A 20,238-nucleotide genomic window follows, 5' to 3' on the forward strand; every position below is an offset into this window, starting at 1 on the left:
CACCTGTGGGAAGTGCTGTGCATCCAGAATCGGCCTTTTCTCCCATATGAGGACACACACCGACAGATAAGTCTGCCTGCCTACTCATCCGTTGGACCGACGGGAGACTCCATCATCATAATCGTATCAAACTTGCTGAAGAGTTGATGCACTGTAATTATAATACTTTCCGTTCAACTCCTTTGACATCTCTCTCTCTCAAAATCACTGTGAATATATTGTCATGAACAAAAATTATCTTTTGTTTACTTTGTATATTCGATTCTATCAGACTATTTAGTATCACTTTCTTAATATGTCTAAAGACATGGTCTCTGGTATGTCTAAAGCTGAGATTTAGTAATCGATTAGATGGCTTCTCAATGTTTCCACCTGCCAGTCTGTCTCTGTGTCTCTTATTTTTCTTCCCCTTGATATTCTCTCTCTCTTTCTCTCTCTGTATACACATTTTTTTTATTACATGTATGTATGTAATGTGTATATATATATATATATATATATATGTGTGTGTGTGTGTGTGTGTGTGTGTGTGTGTGTGTGTGTGTGTGTGTGTGTGTGTGTGGAGGGGCCGCGTGGGTGGTGTAATTATGTGTGAGTAAAAACAATGTTCCTTGCTCACACATTACCCTGTTGACTTCTCGTTCTTTCCTTCTTTCTCTATACTGGCCTATGTTAAAGTGTGCGTGTTTGTTTTTTGTCTGTTCTCTTGACCCTTTCTTTTTCAATCATCAGAAAACTTCGTCATATGCTGTATATATCACGTATGGATACATATGCTTTGTGTGTGTGTGTGTGAGAGAGAGAGAGAATTAAAAACTCAGAACTCGTTTTTTTATTCAAAGATTAAGATTTTAGGCATGGCCCATTCTTCCAGTCTGTGCTTGCTAAGAGAGAGAGAGAGAGAGAGAGAGAGAACAACAAAAACAAACCTTTTCTCTTTCGATCTCCCAAGCAATCCGCAAAACAAACTACCTGCGCTATCAATGTCCACAGGTAAAGATGTTGCTCACGTGTGCTCATCCCTTTCGTCCAACACTACCGTTGATCACATGACCGAAACGCGGCCTTTCCAGCTCTTCGAAAGCGGAGAGTTTTCCGGGAACAACACGAACAGAAGTTCACTGATGTACAGCGAAACCCTATCGTCTCCCCCTGGAGTGAGAATGGGAGAGGTATGACTCATGGCCATTCCTTCTCAGTGTTCGTCAGTATGAGAAGCCTGTATGTGTCTGTCAGGATTACTGTTTACCAGGGTGTGTGTATATGGGGGAATAAAGTACAAGATCAGCACTCTATGTTATAGATGCATTCACAAAACTGCCCCTTCCTATCTCTGCGGCTGCCTTCACCTCTACACTCCATCTCGCTCACTACGATCGGCTTCGGATCCACTCTGTTTACGCATACCCAGATTCAAACATTCGACTGTTGGCCACCGTTCTTTCTCTGTCTCTGGACCTTGTAGTTGGAATGAACTTCCTCTTTCGCTTCGTCAAGTCTCCACACTCAGCTCTTTCAAGTCTGGCCTTAAAACCCACCTCTTCCCAAAATAGCCTCCCTTGCCTGCCCTTCCTTGTCTTCAGTTTCTACAGTTTTAGAGTTATGCATGCGTGTGAATGACTGGTGCGAAAGCGCTTTGATTTGTCTCCGCACAAGATCCAGTGCTATATAAATACCATTATTATTATCATTATTATTAAGAGGGGAGGGGGGGCGCACCGTGGCAGAATGGGTTAGGTGTTGGACTTGTGACCCAGTGTTCACCAGTGATCGGGGTTCGAGGCCACATTTCAGCATGGCGCTGTGTCCTGGGGAAAGGCACTGTACTCCGACTTTCCTCACCCCACCCAGGTATCAAACGGGTACCAATGGTCTTGGAATTTTATAACGGGGTGGAAGGAGAGGATTGAGTACCGCCCCTACGGCCGAAAAAAAAAGGTACCGTTCTATAAGGGTCACAGCAAGTTATGGACCACCTACTAGTATTGTTATTATCAGTAGTAATATTATTATGAATATGATTATGATTGTTGTTATTATCATCATCATTATTATTATTGTTATTGCTATTCATATAGCGCTTATCGTCGACCAGAGACCAGATATGCGCTTTACACACACGGATCCATTTGCACAACAAGTTTCACACCTGAACACAGCCAGCTAAACAGCTGCCTTTAGACGGTCGTCATTCCCTTCCTGTGTCGTTCAGTCACGCGCACGCTGACATGTGTGAATTGTTAGAGTGGATCTTCTTCAGAAGTTTTCCAGGGACAACACCCCACCCCACCCCACCCCCTGGCCCCTCCCTCCCTTCCCTCTGTTGCCGTGTGTTCATTTACGCGCGTCAAGTGCATCCTTGAATCGGGACATTGGTTTATTGCCTCATTCAAAGTACTAGCGGTCAGACCACCACCCAAGGTCTTGTGATGAGGAAGAGAATCCTGAGGTGTATGGGGTTCGATCCCGCATGGTCAGAATCTCAGATTTTCTCGCTTCATAGGCGGACGCCATCCCACTAAGCCACCACCCCACTTGAGAACTTGCACAGCTTTCTGTTGGGAGTGTACGGTGAAATGCTTAGCTTTCGGCAAGCAGCCGATGTTATGATGAACATTCATAACCAGAGGTGGCTTCTTGAAAACACACGGCTATCGTTTATAAACTACTCAGTCAGTGTGTGTGTGTGTGTGTGTGTGCGCTAAAACATCGATTTTATTTCAGTCGCATTCTTGAAGCTGTTCATAGTGCGTATGTTCCTGAAACAGCCGCTTGCCATCTCAGTCAGGGGTCAGTATTAGACCATTAATATACAGCCGGCATTGTTTTAATATCATTCGATTTTTCTTAATAACAAACTTGCTTTTATGAAGTTATTTTTAACTCATTTAACCCATTCAACACTGGGGAGCTTGCAGCCTCGGCACGTTTCCATGCCAGGTTGACGTATCCACCCCCCACCCGGCACCAAAAAAACAAATAAACACGTATGTGTATATATATATATTTATATATATATATACATACGTGTTTATTTGTTTTTTTCAAAAATATTGTAGGAGTTAGTTCCCTTTCCTTGTGGTATATACATAGTCATTCGGATGGGACGATAAACCGAGGTCCCGTGTGGAGCATGCACTTAGCGCACGTGAAAGAACCCACGGCAACAAAAGGGTTGTTCCAGGCAAAATTCTGTTGAAAAATCCACTTCGATAGGAAACACAAATAAAACTGCACGCAGGAATTTTTTTTTTAAGCGATGGCGCTGTAGTGTAGCGACGCGCTCTCCCTGGGGAGAGCAGCCCGAATTTCACACAGAGAAATATGTTGTGATAAAAAGAAATACAAATACAAATTTGCAGGAAATGAGACGATTTTTGACACGAGGGCAATGTTCGGGCGCAGGGCAGAATGAGTTAAAGTCTGTATCGTCACCCAACAGCACAACGATGTGACGAGTTTCTGTTGATTTACCTAATCATTATTGTGATGTAATGTGATGTGCTCTGTTTTGCTGTGGTTTGCGCCTGGTGTGATTTGGGACTGTGATGGTGCCTCTGTTGATTTACATATTTTTATGTCACTTAGTCTTACATATGTACATTTTAGCCAATGTCATGTGACTGTGTTGACTTTGTACATATTTTTTACGTCAGTTAGTCTTAAATTTACGTATTTTATTTTAAAGCGCGGTGAAACGCATCTGATATGGGGGTACTGCGCTATATAAGTCTGCATTTATCATTATTATTAGTGTTCTTCTTCTTATTATTATTATTATTATCATCATCATCATCATCATCATTTCATTGGGACAGTTTCGAGGCTGAACAGCAGAAGGGAAGTAAATGCAACCATGGACTGGTCGCTGTCATACATGATTTCATTCCCTTTAATTGTGAAAACGCGAAAACCTTTCTCGTGCCATTTTAGATGATGCACTACTTCTTGTCCACTCACCACCCACCTACTTCTTGTCCACTCACCACCCACCTACTTCTTGTCCACTCACCACCCACCTACTTCTTGTCCACTCACCACCCACCTACTTCTTGTCCACTCACCACCCACCTACTTCTTGTCCACTCACCACCCACCTACTTCTTGTCCACTCACCACCCACCTACTTCTTTTCACGCATGATATTTCAGCCAACACAGACTGTGCCCGACAGAAATGCACGTGACAACACGAGCAACACTGCACACGCCATTTTCCACAAGGATGCCTCTATCGCGTCAGAGGTCAGTGTTTTTGATTTCTATTTTATTTTAAGGACGATCATGTGACGACTTTTGATGGCTTCTATCTATCTATCTATCTATCTGTCTATCTATCTGTCTGTCTGTCTGTCTGTCTGTCTGCCTGTCTGTCTGTCTGATTATCTATCTTCTCAATTGAACCTTCTGCCTTGCAATCTTTTTTTTTCTTTGTTTCTTTCCTTTCATTTTTTAAAATGTTTTGCTTCCTCCCTTCTGTCCATCCGTTTTTCTCACCCCCTTGTTATTAATATATTTTCCTTTTTGTCTGTTCTCTTTCGTTTTTATTTCTTCTTTCCTTCTTCCAACACGTCTGTTTTTCTTCATCCCCTTGTTTCTGATTTCGAAGTAGTTTTTTTGTTATATTTTCTCTCTTTCTTTCTTTTATCTTATTCTTTCCTTCCTTTCAGCAGATTTCAGGCTATTTTTCTAATTGAATTTTTTTTTTCTCTTTTTTTTTCTTTCTTTATTTCTACCCTTTCTTTTCTTTGTCCATACCTTCCTGTCATCCAGGTTTCTTCCTCCCTCCATTTTCAATATATATATATATATATCGTTTTCTTTCTCCGTTCTTCCCTTTTTTTCTCCCCCCCCCCCCAACCCTCCCCCCTCGCCCCCCCCTCCCCCCCCCCCCCCCCGACCCCCCTTCCTCTCCTCCCTTTCGTCCATTTGTCTTCCTCCCAGTATTTCTGATTTACATGTTTCATTTTCAGTCTTTCTTTCTTAGTCTTTCTGCTTTTCTTTTATTTATTAGTCTACGTATTCCTTCCTTCCTTCCTTCCTTCCTTCCTTCATTCATTCATTCATTCATTCATTCATCCATTCGCTTATCCACTCACTCCGCTCTGTCTTCAGTTCGATCTGGTGTGTGACCAAGCGGCGCTGCTGGACCTGACCCAGATGTTGCTGGCAGTCGGCCAGTTCCTGGGCTCCCTCTACCTGCCTGCCGTGGCCGATCGACTCGGCCGGAAGCGGATGCACATCATCGCGCATGCGCTGACAGCGGTTAGCGGGGTGGCTGTCGCCTTGTCTCCCTCCTACGTGGTACTCGCCGTGTCCAAAGTCTTCGTGGGAATGGGGATCATCGTAAGTGACGTTGATGTTATTATCGGGAATTCTGGCAAGAGCATTGTGGTTGTTTTGTTAGGATGTTGATGGTTTGTTGGATCTGATCCTTAGTCAGAGCGTGGTGGTGATAGTTGTCCACCAGAGACTCACACAGCAACTCAACAGTAACAACAACAACAATAACAACAATACCAGCAACAACAATGAGTTGAGCCTTAGTGGGGCGTGATGGTTGTCCACCGAAGATGCACACACCAACAACGCCAGCAATACCAGCAACAACAATGAGCTGAGCCTTAGTTGGGGCGTCCACCAAAGACTCACACAACAACGTCGACAATAAGAACATCATCAACAACAACAACATCATCATCATCAAAAACAACAACAAAGTCGACAATAAGAACATCATCAACAACAACAACATCATCATCATCATCAACAACAACAACGTCGACAATAAGAACATCATCAACAACAACATCATCATCATCATCATCATCATCATCAACAACAACAACAAGAACGTCGACAATAAGAACATCATCAACAACAACATCATCATCATCATCATCATCATCAACAACAACAACAAGAACGTCGACAATAAGAACATCATCAACAACATCATCATCATCATCATCATCATCATCATCAACAACACCAGCAACAATAATGAACAGATGCCCCAGTCGGGCCGTGGTGGTGATGGCTATCCAGCAAAGACTCACACAACAACAACAACAACAACAACAACAACAATAATGAGCCTAGCCCTTGTTGGACCGTCCACCAAAGACTCACACAACAACAACAACAGTAACAACAACAACAACACCAGCAACAATAATGAGCTTAGCCCTAGTTGGACCGTCCACCAAAGACACACACAACAACAACAGTAACAACAACAACAACACCAGCAACAATAATGAGCTTAGCCCTAGTTGGACCGTCCACCAAAGACACACACAACAACAACAGTAACAACAACAACAACACCAGCAACAATAATGAGCTTAGCCCTTGTTGGACCGTCCACCAAAGACACACACAACAACAACAGTAACAACAACAACAACACCAGCAACAATAATGAGCTTAGCCCTAGTTGGACCGTCCACCAAAGACTCACACAACAACAACAACAACAACACCATCACCACCAACAACAACAATAACCTGAGCCCTACTTGGAGCGTCCACAAAAGACTCACACCACCACCGCCACCACCACCACCACACCAACAACAACAACACCATCACCAAAACAACAACAACACCATCACCAACACAACAACAACATCACCATCACCAACAACAATTATGAGCTGAGCCCTACTTGGGGCGTTCACAAAAGACTCCCACCGCCGCCACCACCACCACCACCACCACACCAACAACAACAACACCAACAACAACAACAACAATGAGCTGATCCGCCCAGGGGATAGGATGGCTGTGTTGTTCTTGCAGGGTCTCCGCTTGTCGTCATCGACGGCAATGCTGGAGCTGTTCCCGGCCCGGTTCCGCTCTCTGGCGACGGCGGTGGTGGGCGGGGTTCTGTTCTCGGCGTGCAGCGCCCTGATGTCCCCCGTGGCCTTCCTGCTCCGACACCACTCGTGGCGCACCGTGCAGCTGGTCTTCACCTCCGTCTGTCTCCTCATCGTCCTGCAGATCGTGTCAGTGTGGGCTGTCTGGCTGCCTCGTTGGCTGGGGGCTTCTAGGGGAGGTGTGGGCAGTGTCTGGCTGCCTCCTTGGCTGTGGGCTTCTAGGGGAGGTGTGGGCAGTGTCTGGCTACCTCCTTGGCTGGGTGCTTCTAGGGGAGGTGTGGGCAGTGTCTGGCTACCTCGTTGGCTGGGTGCTTCTAGGGGAGGTGTGGGCAGTGTCTGGCTACCTCCTTGGCTGGGTGCTTCTAGGGGAGGTGTGGGCAGTGTCTGGCTGCCTCCTTGGCTGGGGGCTTCTAGGGGAGGTGTGGGCAGTGGCTGTGGGGGCTGTGGGGGAGGGGAGTGCGGGGGTGGGGAGAAGTGGGGGGAAAGGATGGAAGGGTGGGGTTTTTGTTGCTGTTATTTGGTATTTTTGTTGTTGTTGTTGTGTGTGTGTGTGTGTGTGTGTTGTTGTTGTTGTTGTTGTTAGTTGTGGTGGTGGTGATGTTTTTGGTGGGGTTTTTGTTGTTTTTTCCCTGCTGGCATGCTGACATCATTTTAGATTCCCTGTCCATCTTATTCTTCTTCTTCCTCGTTCGCCTCCCATTAGATGAGCAGCCCGGTGTCCTCGATGAAGGCTGCCGTCCGTCACAGCTCCTCCAGGGTGCCGTACAGCTTGGCTTCCACTGCTGTCGGTGTTGGCCAGTACTTCCTTCTGTGCCTGTGTGAATTTGTGTCAGACTTCGCTGTGGGCTGGTTTCTAGGTGTGGGGGTTGGGGGAGGGGGGAGGAGGGAGGGAAGGATGCGGGGGTTGGGTGGTGGGGGGGGAGGTGATGTTGTAGTTGTTAGTGTTTGATGTTGTTGTTGTTGTTTTACCTGGCTAGCATGCTGACATCTTTTTAGGTTCCGTGTCCATCCCGTGTGGCTGTGTGAATTTGTGTCAGTCTTCGCTGCGGGCTGACTTCTGGGGGTGGGAGGAGGAGAGGGGAGGATGGATGGGATTTTGTTTTGTTGTTGTTGTTGTTGTTTGGTGTTGTTTTTACCCTGCTAGCATGCTGACATCATTCTAAATCCCCTGTCCATCTCCCTGTGCCTGTGTGAATTTGTGTCAGTCTTCGCTATCGTCTTACTGATGGCGATTCTTTTAGATCCATTGAACAACTTACCAATGGTCTCCAGATATTGGCGAAAGTAAAAAGGTGAGTAGGTTTGTGTCACGTCTGTGTGGATTCAAAAATAGGCAAATAGGTCTCCGAAGCGAATCTGCGGCAGGGTAAAGTCTCGTCTGGTGGGCGTGTTCATGCCGACACGATATTGTTAATTCCTGTGGAGTGCCAATGATAGAAACACGATAGAATGAACTAGAAAATTCTGTACAAGAAATCATAGCTGAATAGTAAAACATACACTTGCAGACAAAAAGGATACATAAAAAGTGGGTGGCGCTGCCCTGTGGCGACGCGCTTTTCCCGCCTAGAGAGAGCAGCCCGAATTTGACACAGACAAATCCTTTGTGACAAAAAATCATTTACAATACACTACAAATCAGCATATTACAAAACAACAGGAGGGTGTAGCATGCATGGAACAGTACTGGGCAAAACTCATTGGACGTGTGGGTCCGCGCGGCCTCTCCTGTACTTCATGTTGTATTTTCCAGCCATCTTTACGTCTGGACATTCGGCCCAACACTCAGCTTATATCAACAGATTGACATAAGTTTACAGTCGGGCCAACAGCAAAACGAGAGCTGTATTGTCAATGGTATCACCATAGCGATGGGAAAGATTTATAGCTTAGTCTTTTGTGAAGGACTAAGACACTCACCCTAGAAGACAAAATTGTACTGGCTCTTAATGCTGCAGCCTTTGGGGCGAGTTGGCCTTTGGGAGCCATCCCAACGCCGACTGTCCTGAAACTCTCTTGTCCGAGAGACTGGGGTTGTATCTTTGGAAAGACACTCTCCACTATCATCAAATTCTAGTCCAGGTGACCGGGACAGCAGTTACCTCCTCTGCTGTTTTGATGGTCATAGTCGAAGACGACTGACTGTCATACAATGTCTGGACAGATTCCTGGATGAGCCTCTACGGTCTCTGCTGGCCAGCCACAAAGAGAAGGAAGCTCTGAAGGTGCTCCGTAGGGCAGCACGCTGGAACAAGAAAGACCTGCGACTCCTCCAACAGCTGGGCGCCCTTCTCCCGTCTTCCCAGCAGCCGCCCGTCGTCTCCACGTCAAACCCCAAAGACACCACAGCGGACGAGGATGCCACCAAACAGCACGAGCCGATTCCGCCACTCACGGTGAAATCCGGCGCCTTCTCAGACGACGGTCGTGTTGACAGCAGTGTGAGTCCGGCACCAAGCCAGGCAGATTCGTCCATGCACGGTTCTGGTACTCGGCTTTCCGAAAACGCCATCCGGCACGTGACCAGAGATGGTGAGCATGGTGTTACGCTGCTCCGCCAACACCCGGGTCCTCTTCCCAACAACGGTGGTGACGGTGGGTGCCACACGCCGGACTCTTCAGCTAGCTCAGCTGGGTTTATTGAAGAGGGTCCAGTGGCGGGGAGTTCAGGGCCCCAGCAGCACGGGGATGGCGTTCCGGAGGGTGAGGGACCACGCAGGTCGGACGCTCGTGCCGCGCCCGTGAACATTTGTCACGTGCTGAAACACCGTCGGATGAGGATTCACTTGATCATCTCTTGTCTGCTTTGGTGAGCATGGATGAAGTCCACCGTCTGTTTCTTGTCTTGTTTTGTTGTTCTCACTACTACCACTACCGCTGTAACAACTGCTGCTGCTGCTGCCACTACCGCTGTAACAACTGCTGCTGCTGCTATTGCAGCTACAACTACCAGTAGTTTTGGAGTGATGGCCTAGAGGTAACGCGTCCGCGTAGGCTAGGAAGCGAGTGGATCTGTGCGCACTGAATCGATTCACGGCACAGTCGCCAGCATTTTCTCCCCTGCCACTAGACCATGAGTGGTGATCTGGACGCTGGTCATTCGGATGAGACGATAAACCTAGGTCCCGTGTGCAGCAAGCAATTCGCGCACGTAAAAGAACCCATGGCAACAAAAGGGTTGTCCCTGGCAAATTTTCTGTAGAAAATCCACTTCGACAGGAAAACAAATAAAATAACTGCATACAGGAAAAATACAAAAAAAATGGGTGGCGCTCGGTGTAGCGACGCGCTTTCCCTGGGGAGAGCAGCCCGAATTTTACACAGAGAAATCTGTTGTGACAAAAAAAATAAAATAAAAATAATAATAATAATAATACAATACTACCACAGCTGCTGCTGCTGCTGCTGCTGCTGCTACTGCTACTACTACTACCACTACTGCTACTGTTGCTACTATTACTGCTGCAGCTCCTGCTTCTACCTACTACCACTGCTGCGTCTAACCTGCTGTTGCTGCTACTACTGTAACGATGACTACGACGACGAAGAAGAAATTTGATCCATTTTGCTATCGAAAGAACAAATAGATCTTTCTTTTCTTTGCTCTCTGTGTAAGAAAAAAAAATCAAACGTATCCTGGTTTTACCCCCTATACGAAGTTTAATTTTGTTTTGAATGGAAGACAGAACAATAATCTTTTGTGTGGTGTACTGTTCCGTACAGCACTGTATTGTGCTGTACTGTTTGTGCAAAACTGTGCTGTACTGTGCTATGTTGTACTGCATTATGCTGTACTGTTTGTGCAAAACTGTGCTGTACTGTGCTATGTTGTACTGCATTATGCTGTACTGTTTGTGCAAAACTGTGCTGTACTGTGCTATGTTGTACTGTATTGTGCTGTACTGTTTGTGCAAAACTGTGCTGTACTGTGCTATGTTGTACTGTATTGTGCTGTACTGTTTGTGCAAAACTGTGCTATACTGTGCTGTGTTGTACTGTATTGTGCTGTACTGTTTGTGCAAAACTGTGCTGTACTGTGCTGTGTTGTACTGTATTGTGCTGTACTGTTTGTGCAAAACTGTGCTGTACTGTGCTGTGTTGTACTGTATTGTGCTGTACTGTTTGTGCAAAACTGTGCTGTACTGTGCTGTGTCGTACTGTATTGTGCTGTACTGTTTGTGCAAAACTGTGCTGTACTGTGCTGTGTTGTACTGTATTGTACTGAACTGCACTGCAATGCACTGTACTGTACTGTGCTCCATTTGGAAATACTGTTTTCCTCATCCACACCACTGTACTGTACTGTGCTCCATTTGGAAATACTGTTTTCCTCATCCACACCACTGTACTGTACTGTGCTCCATTTGGAAATACTGTTTTCCTCATCCACACCACTGTACTGTACTGTGCTCCATTTGGAAATACTGTTTTCCTCATCCACACCACTGTACTGTACTGTGCTCCATTTGGAAATACTGTTTTCCTCATCCACACCACTGTACTGTACTGTGCTCCATTTGGAAATACTGTTTTCCTCATCCACACCACTGTACTGTACTGTGCTCCATTTGGAAATACTGTTTTCCTCATCCACACCACTGTACTGTACTGTGCTCCATTTGGAAATACTGTTTTCCTCATCCACACCACTGTACTGTACTGTGCTCCATTTGGAAATACTGTTTTCCTCATCCACACCACTGTACTGTACTGTGCTCCATTTGGAAATACTGTTTTCCTCATCCACACCACTGTACTGTACTGCGCTCCATTTGGAAATACTGTTTTCCTCATCCACACCACTGTACTGTACTGCGCTCCATTTGGAAATACTGTTTTCCTCATCCACACCACTGTACTGTACTGCGCTCCATTTGGAAATACTGTTTTCCTCATCCACACCACTGTACTGTACTGCGCTCCATTTGGAAATACTGTTTTCCTCATCCACACCACTGTACTGTACTGCGCTCCATTTGGAAATACTGTTTTCCTCATCCACACCACTGTACTGTACTGCGCTCCATTTGGAAATACTGTTTTCCTCATCCACACCACTGTACTGTACTGCGCTCCATTTGGAAATACTGTTTTCCTCATCCACACCACTGTACTGTACTGTGCTCCATTTGGAAATACTGTTTTCCTCATCCACACCACTGTACTGTACTGTGCTCCATTTGGAAATACTGTTTTCCTCATCCACACCACTGTACTGTACTGTGCTCCATTTGGAAATACTGTTTTCCTCATCCACACCACTGTACTGTACTGTGCTCCATTTGGAAATACTGTTTTCCTCATCCACACCACTGTACTGTACTGCGCTCCATTTGGAAATACTGTTTTCCTCATCCACACCACTGTACTGTACTGTGCTCCATTTGGAAATACTGTTTTCCTCATCCACACCACTGTACTGTACTGTGCTCCATTTGGAAATACTGTTTTCCTCATCCACACCACTGTACTGTACTGCGCTCCATTTGGAAATACTGTTTTCCTCATCCACACCACTGTACTGTACTGTGCTCCATTTGGAAATACTGTTTTCCTCATCCACACCACTGTACTGTACTGCGCTCCATTTGGAAATACTGTTTTCCTCATCCACACCACTGTACTGTACTGCGCTCCATTTGGAAATACTGTTTCCTCATCCACACCACTGTACTGTACTGTGCTCCATTTGGAAATACTGTTTTCCTCATCCACACCACTGTACTGTACTGTGCTCCATTTGGAAATACTGTTTTCCTCATCCACACCACTGTACTGTACTGCACTGTTTTGTACTGTATTGTACTGAACTGCACTGCACTGCAACGCACGGTATTGTGCCGCTATGTACTGTGCTGTGCTGTACTGTACTGCACTGTGCTGTACTGTACTGTGCTGTACTGTACTGTACTGTACTGTACTGTACTTCATTGGGAAATAGTTTTCCTCATCCACAGCACTGTGTTGTACTGTACTGTTTTGTACTGTGCTGTACTGTACTGCGCAGCATTGAACAGCACGGCAATGCAGTGTATTGTACCGCTATGTACTGTGATGTACTATGCTGTACTGTACTCCATTGCGAAATACTGATTTCCTCATCCACATCAATGTATTGTACTGTATTGTTTTGTACTGTACTGTACCGTACCGTGCTATATTGTACTGCATTATACTGAACTGCACTGCAATGCACTGTATTGTACTGCAATATACTTCACTGTACTGTGCTGTACTGTACTGTACTCTACTGTACTGTACTCTACTGTACTGTACTGTACTGTACTCCATTTGGAAATACTGTTTTCCTCATCCAGAGCACTGTATTCTACTGTACTGTACTGCACTGTATTGGATTGTACTGTGCTGTACTGTACTGCACTGTATTGTATTCTACTGTACTGTGCTGTACTGTACTGTACTGTACTGTACCGCGCTGTATTGGATTGTACTGTGTTGTACTGTACTGCACTACACTGCAGTGCACTGTATTGTACCGCTATGTACTGCACTGTACTGTGCTGTACTGTACTGTACTGTGCTGTGCCGCGCTGTATTGCATTGTATTGTAGTGTACTGATCTAAACTGCAGTGTACTGTACAGCAATGTACTGCACATGACACTATTGTACTTTACTCCATTGTGAAATGCTGTCCTCATCGTCCTTCTTCGTTCGTGGGCTTCGCCTCCTACGTTCACTCGTTCACACGAGTGGGGTTTTACGTATATGACCGTTTTTATCCCCGCCATGAAGGCAGCCATACTCCGTTTTAGGGGCAGTACGTGCTGAGTATGTGTTTGTTTTCCTAACCCACCGAACGCTGACATGGATTATGGGATCTTTATCGTGCGTATTTGATCTTCTGCATGCCTACACACACGAAGGTGGTTCAGGCAATAGCAGTTCTGCTCATATGTTGACCTGGGAGATCGGCAAAAAATCTCCACCCTTTACCGATACAAGTATTAGACTTACAATGATACAAGTATTAGACTTACAGCTTTCTCACTTGTCTAATTTTGAATTTACCTCTCAGTGTGTACAGGATGTTGATTGGATAGTTCTAATTAATCCTTTTTGGGTATTCCTATTCTACTAACACACACACACACACACACACACACACACACACACACACACACACACACACACACACACACACACACACACACATTCTCACTCAATCACTCACTCACACACGTAATGAATATGCACGATAGCAAGATGTCTAACTAAAATAAAATAAAAGAACGAATAGATGAATCGCTCGATCCTTGTTACACACTCCGATTGGAGTGTTCCTGTAATGTGACTTCGGCTACAAGTATTTTTCCTTCTTTTTCTTTTATTCTTTTGTTGTTGTTGTTGACTGATGTTACATTTTGATGTTACATTCTAGCGCTTATCGGATGTTGATTGAATTATTCTAACACATTCGTATTGAATATTCCCCTTTGACTAATATGCATACATCCGCGATATTACCCTTTGACTAATAATGATATGTACACACACGCGGAACGCGCACACTCACATGCACGAACGCATCCACGCGTCCATGCATGCATACACACACATGCTGACACTCACATCTGTCATCTCTCAAAGTAGAAAGGCGTTAAATCGAAGGGTGGAAACAGCAAGCAAAATGCCACTGATTTAGATTTTCTTCTTTCTTTCTTTTTTTTTTCTTTTTTTTTTTTTTGACTCACTTGTGTAAACAAAGTTAGTCTATGTTTTAATCCGGTGTTCGGTTGTCTGTGTGTGTGTGTGTGTGTGTGTGTCTGTGTCTGTGTCTGTGTGTCTGTGTCTGTGTCTGTGCGTGTGTCTGTGTCTGTGTGTCCGTGGTAAATTTTAACATCGATTTTTCTCCGCAAATATTTTGTCAGTTGACACCTAATTAGGCATAAAAATAGGAAAAATTCAGTTCTTTCCAGTCGTCTTGTTTAAAACAATATTGCACCTCTGGGATGGGCACAAAAATTTTTTTTTAAATGAAGCCTAATTATATGCAAACTGCATTTACTGTTATATTTATATTTTTTGTATTCTCTAAACTTGGCACTTTGATCTGATATTCTGACCCAACAACAAGAGCAGTCATTATTATCATTTTTTGTTCAAACAGGAACTTCTTTTGCTAAGCATGGAAGTTTTATTTATTTTGCAAACGTTTTGGTGCAGAGGGTAAAAAAGGGAATTTACTCTGTAATTAATGCTAGGGGACTTAATTTGCTTTAAACTGATCTTGTATCACAAGTGAGTCTTGAAGGCCTTGCCTCTCTTGTTTTTCCTCATCCAGTTTATTGTTGTTTTTATCTCTCAGGTTCTCAGGCACCATGACTTACTTCGGTCTGTACCTGACCTCGGGGTCTCTGGCAGGTGATCTGTACGTCAACTTCTGTCTGAATGCCTTGGTGGAGCTACCCTCCTGTTTTATCTACTTCTTCACACTGGACAGGTGTGTGCGTGTGTGTGTGTGTGTGTGCGTGCGTGCGTGTGTGTATGTGTGTGTGTGTGTGTTTGAATGTGCGTGCGTGTGTGTGTGTGTGTGTGTGTGTGCGTGCGTGCGTGCGTTTGAAAGTGTTGTTGTTTGTTATCTTCAGTTTAACGTCTATTCACTATAAGTGTTATCAGACGGAAAGGAGAAAAGTTGTGGATAAAGGAAAGGGAATGCATGTGAATATTAGTGTAAGAAAGTGTTCATGTTATGTATCAGAGGAAAAGTACATTATAAGAAATTAAAGTTTAAAGAGATTGTGGTGTGTAATGAATGGGGTGTCATAGAAAGGAGAATATGTGTATGCATATCAACAAGTATTAACTCACAACAATGTAAATATAAATAGCGACATTAATTAGAATAAATCAAAGGAGGATACCAACTGGACTGGAGTTTAAAATTTCCGAAAACATTCTAACCAATGAATAATCATTCAAAATCTTTTCAGTGGCTGACGGAATATTGGTAGAAAAGTCATCAACTACATCTTTTGGAATTAACTGTCTTATGCTAGGAGAATGAATGAGTAGATGCTTACAGCTATTTGCTTACCGCATATACATTTTATATTTTTAGAAAATTTTGTACGACAGGCATTCAAACAAATTCTATACATTAGACTTGTAATTTGTCTTGAATGTGCTGTTGGTGTGAAATTTAGAAAATATTTGGGATTAGCTGCATTCTTTGTGTTTACACAATACTGGTAATATTGATTATTTGAATCTATAAGCAATTTCTTAAATCGATTTCTATATATATTTTCTATACTACTAAAGCATTCATGTAGATCTAAGTGGATGTCAAGTTGTATTGCTCCTTCGAAATTACGTGCTGCTCTTCTGGCTGCTTGGTCTACCCACTCATTTGAAGATATTCCACAGTGCGAAGGTACCCAACAAAAAGTTATGTTAATGCCCTGTTTTGTCAATTGATGAATAATTTGTTTTATTTCCATTGTCATCTCAATGACTTTATAATATGTTTTATTTTCATTGTCATCTCAATTCGCTTCTTTGAATTTGGAGATTCTATAGTTTGTAATACTGACTTCAATTTACACATGATAAAATCTCACATACAGTTTTTTGGTATGTCTGAAATATATTTAATGCCATAAGTATGGCTGTAAGTTCAGCTGTGAAAATGGAATATTGTCTACCAATATAGTATATTTTTTCTATTCTAAATGAAGAAATTACAAAAGCCGCTCCTGAATTACCATTTTCTAGAACAGATCCATCTGTGTATATTTTTTTAGATAATTTGAATATTGATTTTCTATATGGGAGAGTACTTCAGGTTTTAACAGAAATGGTGTCTTGTTCTTGGAAAGATCTGTATAATCTATGTCAAAGGTAGCTTTACACTGCTCCCATTCAGGGACTGGTAAAAAAAAAAAAGTAGGTATTTTCGCAGTTTGTCTTTTGTTTCCGTGGCACTAATGGTATCTGATGCAAATGTATTAACTCTCTCCATACGAACGGCGAAAGAGAAGACGTTAACAGCGTTTCACCCCAATTACCACCATCAAAATATTGCAAGCGGAAGGCTCTTATACTGAAGAGGTGAATGTTGACAAAGAATACCGCAGTTCTAACGACGGAAGCTAAAGGTTGGGTCATTGAGACACCCACTGGACATCCGAGGGGTCTGTGTAGAGGAGAAGAGAGGACTGGCCGTACTGAGTGAGTTAATGGATGTCATATACTGTATCGTCTTTGCTCTTTTAGCAAAATCTTTTTGTGAACTCAAATTAGCTTCTTCTTTTGAAAAGGTTTCATATGCGGAAGATTTGATAACGAATTTCGCGGCTAAAGCTTTCCTTTGTTCATAAAGAGATAAAACACCTGCTTCTCGGTAAGTTCCAAAATCTGATGTAAGAATGGGCACACGTAGAGTGAGTTTATACGCCTTACAATCAATGCTTTGCAGCTTCTTTAACAAATGCAATGGAGCACTGAAAAATACTTCTTGAGCGTATGTCAAACGTGAACGTACGAGGGAGGTAGCGAGAGATCTTAACGCGTTGGTATCTTGCCCCCAGTGGTGTTTACAAATTATTTCAAGGAAATTTAGACATTTCCTTGCTCTGTTTAATATATTGTCTATATGATTCCACGAAAGTTGTGTTATTTAAACTGATTGACAGATTGATTAATTGATTGATTGGTGATTGTGGACCGGATCAGAATATTTCGTTCATTGATTGGATGATTATTTGATTTGATTGACAGATTGATTAATTGATTGATTGATTGGTGATTGTGGACCGGATCTGAATATTGTATTATTGATTGGATCACTGTTTGATTAATTGACAGATTGGTTAATTATTGAATGATTGGTTGGTAATGTGCTTTATTCATACACTCAGGTACGGCCGGAAGTGGACGTTGATTTCGTTTCAAGTGCTAGGCGGCGTTTGTTTGATCTCTTCTGGCATTTGTCGCCTTTTCCCAGGTGAGTCATCAGTTCTCTTTGTCTCGTCTTTGTTTGCTTTGTGTCGTGTGTGGTGGCAGCTTTTTGTATTTGTATTTTCTATTTGTATTTCTTTTTATCACAACAGATTTCTCTGTGTGAAATTCGGGCTGCTCTCCCCAGGGAAAGCGCGTCGCTATACAACAGCGCCACCCTTTTTTTTTTTTTTTTTCCTGCGTGCAGTTTTATTTGTTTTTCCTATCGAAGTGGATTTTTCTACAGAATTTTGCCAGGAACAACCCTTTTGCTGCCGTGGGCTCTTTTACAAGCGCTAAGTGTATGCTGCACACGGGACCTCGATTTATCGTTTCATCCGAATGACTAGCGTCCAGACCACCACTCAAGGTCTAGTGGAGGGGGAGAAAATGTCGGTGGCTGAGCCGTGATTCGAACCAGCGCGCTCAGATTCCCTCGCTTCCTAGGCGGACGCGTTGCCTCTAGGTCATCATTCTGCTGTATGTTCTTTTTTTTCTTATTGTTCGTGTTCTTTTGATTCTGACTTGTTTCATTCTGTTTAAAGGTGTAACGGAGAGAGCGTTCACGTTCACGTGTCTGCTTTGGGGTGTTTCAGAAAATACCTGTATATCTGGGGGGCGAGGGGAGGGGCGGGGCGGGGGGGGGGGGGGGGGGGGCAGGTGTGCAAATACAAAATTGTATGGGGAAAAAAAAGAATATGAAAGGATATATGGAATAATTAGATCCTTCATATTCGAATAGGACACTCACTGTAGTGGCTTTTGACACACAGACTCCCAATTAAACACACTATTTCCAGTCGGAATTACAGTGTCGGCTTTCAAGGATGTCACGTTACAAGGTAAAGTTAACTCACTGGGGACTGCCAGTCAGTTTTCTCCCTTTCTTTCCCTCTTCCCCCCCCCCCTCCCTCCGCCCGCCCCTCACAGAGAGACCCCCCACCCCCCGCACCCCCCCTAAACCCCCATCTGATGTCCAGCGGGTGCTGAATGCCTCAGCCTGTCACTTTCATCGTTATAAATGTGAGTTTTCTTCGTCTTCACTTTCATCGTTATAAATGTGAGTTTTCTTCGTCTTCACTTTCATCGTTATAAATGTGAGTTTTCTTCGTCTTCACTTTCATCGTTATAAATGTGAGTCTTCTTCGTCTTCACTTTCATCGTTATAAATGTGAGTTTTCTTCGTCTTCACTTTCATCGTTATAAATGTGAGTTTTCTTCGTCTTCATCTCATGATTGTGACAGCCTAAACCAATACCGTTGTAAGCGGTAAAAAACCAGAAGCGGACCCCCCCCCCCCCCCAAAAAAAAAAAAAAAAACAAAGAAAACAAAAAAAAAACCGCTATAAACGTCGCCTCTTTTGTCGTTCGAACGAAAGAGTTAAAGACGTCTTTTTTTTCTTTTTCTTTTTTTTTCTTTTTTTTTTTTTTTGCTCGTGGTTTTTTGTTTGTTTGTTTGTTTGTTTGTTTGTTTTTTGTTGTTGTTTTTTTTCTTTTTATTAATCTTCCTTACTTTATTTTTGCTCATGTTCTTTTCGAAGCTTGGAGACGGCCTTCGTGGCTGCATGAGAGAAAAACGACAAGACTTCATTTTATCTGATTTGATTTGATTTGATTTCCTTTTTTTTTTTTCTTTTTTTTTTCTTTTTTTTTTTTTTTGTCTTTTCCTTTATTCAGAAGTGCTTTTTTCTTAGATTAGTTTAGTTTCTCTTACTTTTCAGTCTATTTTTCTATCTCTCTCTTTGGTTGTGCAGGATACTGATCCAGTGATGATATAGCTGTCATTATTTTGTTGATGGGAAAGGGAACTTTCATTCATTATTTTGTTTCTCTCTCTCTCTGTCTCTCTCTCTCTGTGTCTCTCTCTCTGTCTCTCTCTCTCTACAGAATATTTGCCAATCTGTTTAAAGCATTCAGACTGCGATCGACTCTGATGTCTTAGAATTCTGAGCAAAGTATGTTTCTTGTTGACACGACCGCGTATTGTATGTTGTTTTTGTTGTATGTTCATGTGTTTGCACCCCTTCGTGAGGGGTAATGGCCTATTCTTGAATACATTATCCGTATCCGTATCCACATCCGTATCTCTTCTCTCTCTCTCTCTCTCTCTCTCTCCTTGGAGAATAGGATCTCACTAGTGTTATATCCACCAGTGCGTTCTCTGTGGGGGGAAAATGTTTTTTTTTTCTTTTTTTTCTTTTTATCTTCTTTCTTCCTTTCTTTCTTCCCTCTTTCTGGCTTTCTGTCTTTCTCTCTTTGAACAATGAAGAACACGATTCCACTGATGTTATAGTAATCGTTAGTTACTCTGCTGGGAAAGTACTTTCTTTCTTTCTTTCTTTCTTTCTGTCTGTCTTTCTTTCTTTCTTAATTTGAGTACACAGAATACATGTTCGG

General features: G+C 43.3%; 1 protein-coding gene across 2 annotated transcripts in view; it reads left to right on the plus strand.

Moving 5' to 3' along the window:
• Positions 1-20,238, plus strand: part of LOC143282545 (solute carrier family 22 member 6-like) — a 33,907-nt gene that overhangs the window by 8,726 nt on the left and 4,943 nt on the right. For both annotated transcript variants that reach the window (XM_076588227.1, XM_076588228.1), the window contains 7 exons: positions 994-1,172; positions 4,152-4,244; positions 5,115-5,345; positions 6,804-7,009; positions 9,045-9,689; positions 15,209-15,343; positions 17,763-17,848. In XM_076588227.1, coding sequence (XP_076444342.1) covers positions 994-1,172; positions 4,152-4,244; positions 5,115-5,345; positions 6,804-7,009; positions 9,045-9,689; positions 15,209-15,343; positions 17,763-17,848 — 1,575 coding nt within the window. The remainder of the gene's footprint in view (positions 1-993; positions 1,173-4,151; positions 4,245-5,114; positions 5,346-6,803; positions 7,010-9,044; positions 9,690-15,208; positions 15,344-17,762; positions 17,849-20,238) is intronic.

The sequence above is a fragment of the Babylonia areolata genome, chromosome 5 (genome assembly GCF_041734735.1).
Source record: "Babylonia areolata isolate BAREFJ2019XMU chromosome 5, ASM4173473v1, whole genome shotgun sequence".
Lineage (NCBI taxonomy): Eukaryota > Metazoa > Mollusca > Gastropoda > Neogastropoda > Buccinidae > Babylonia > Babylonia areolata.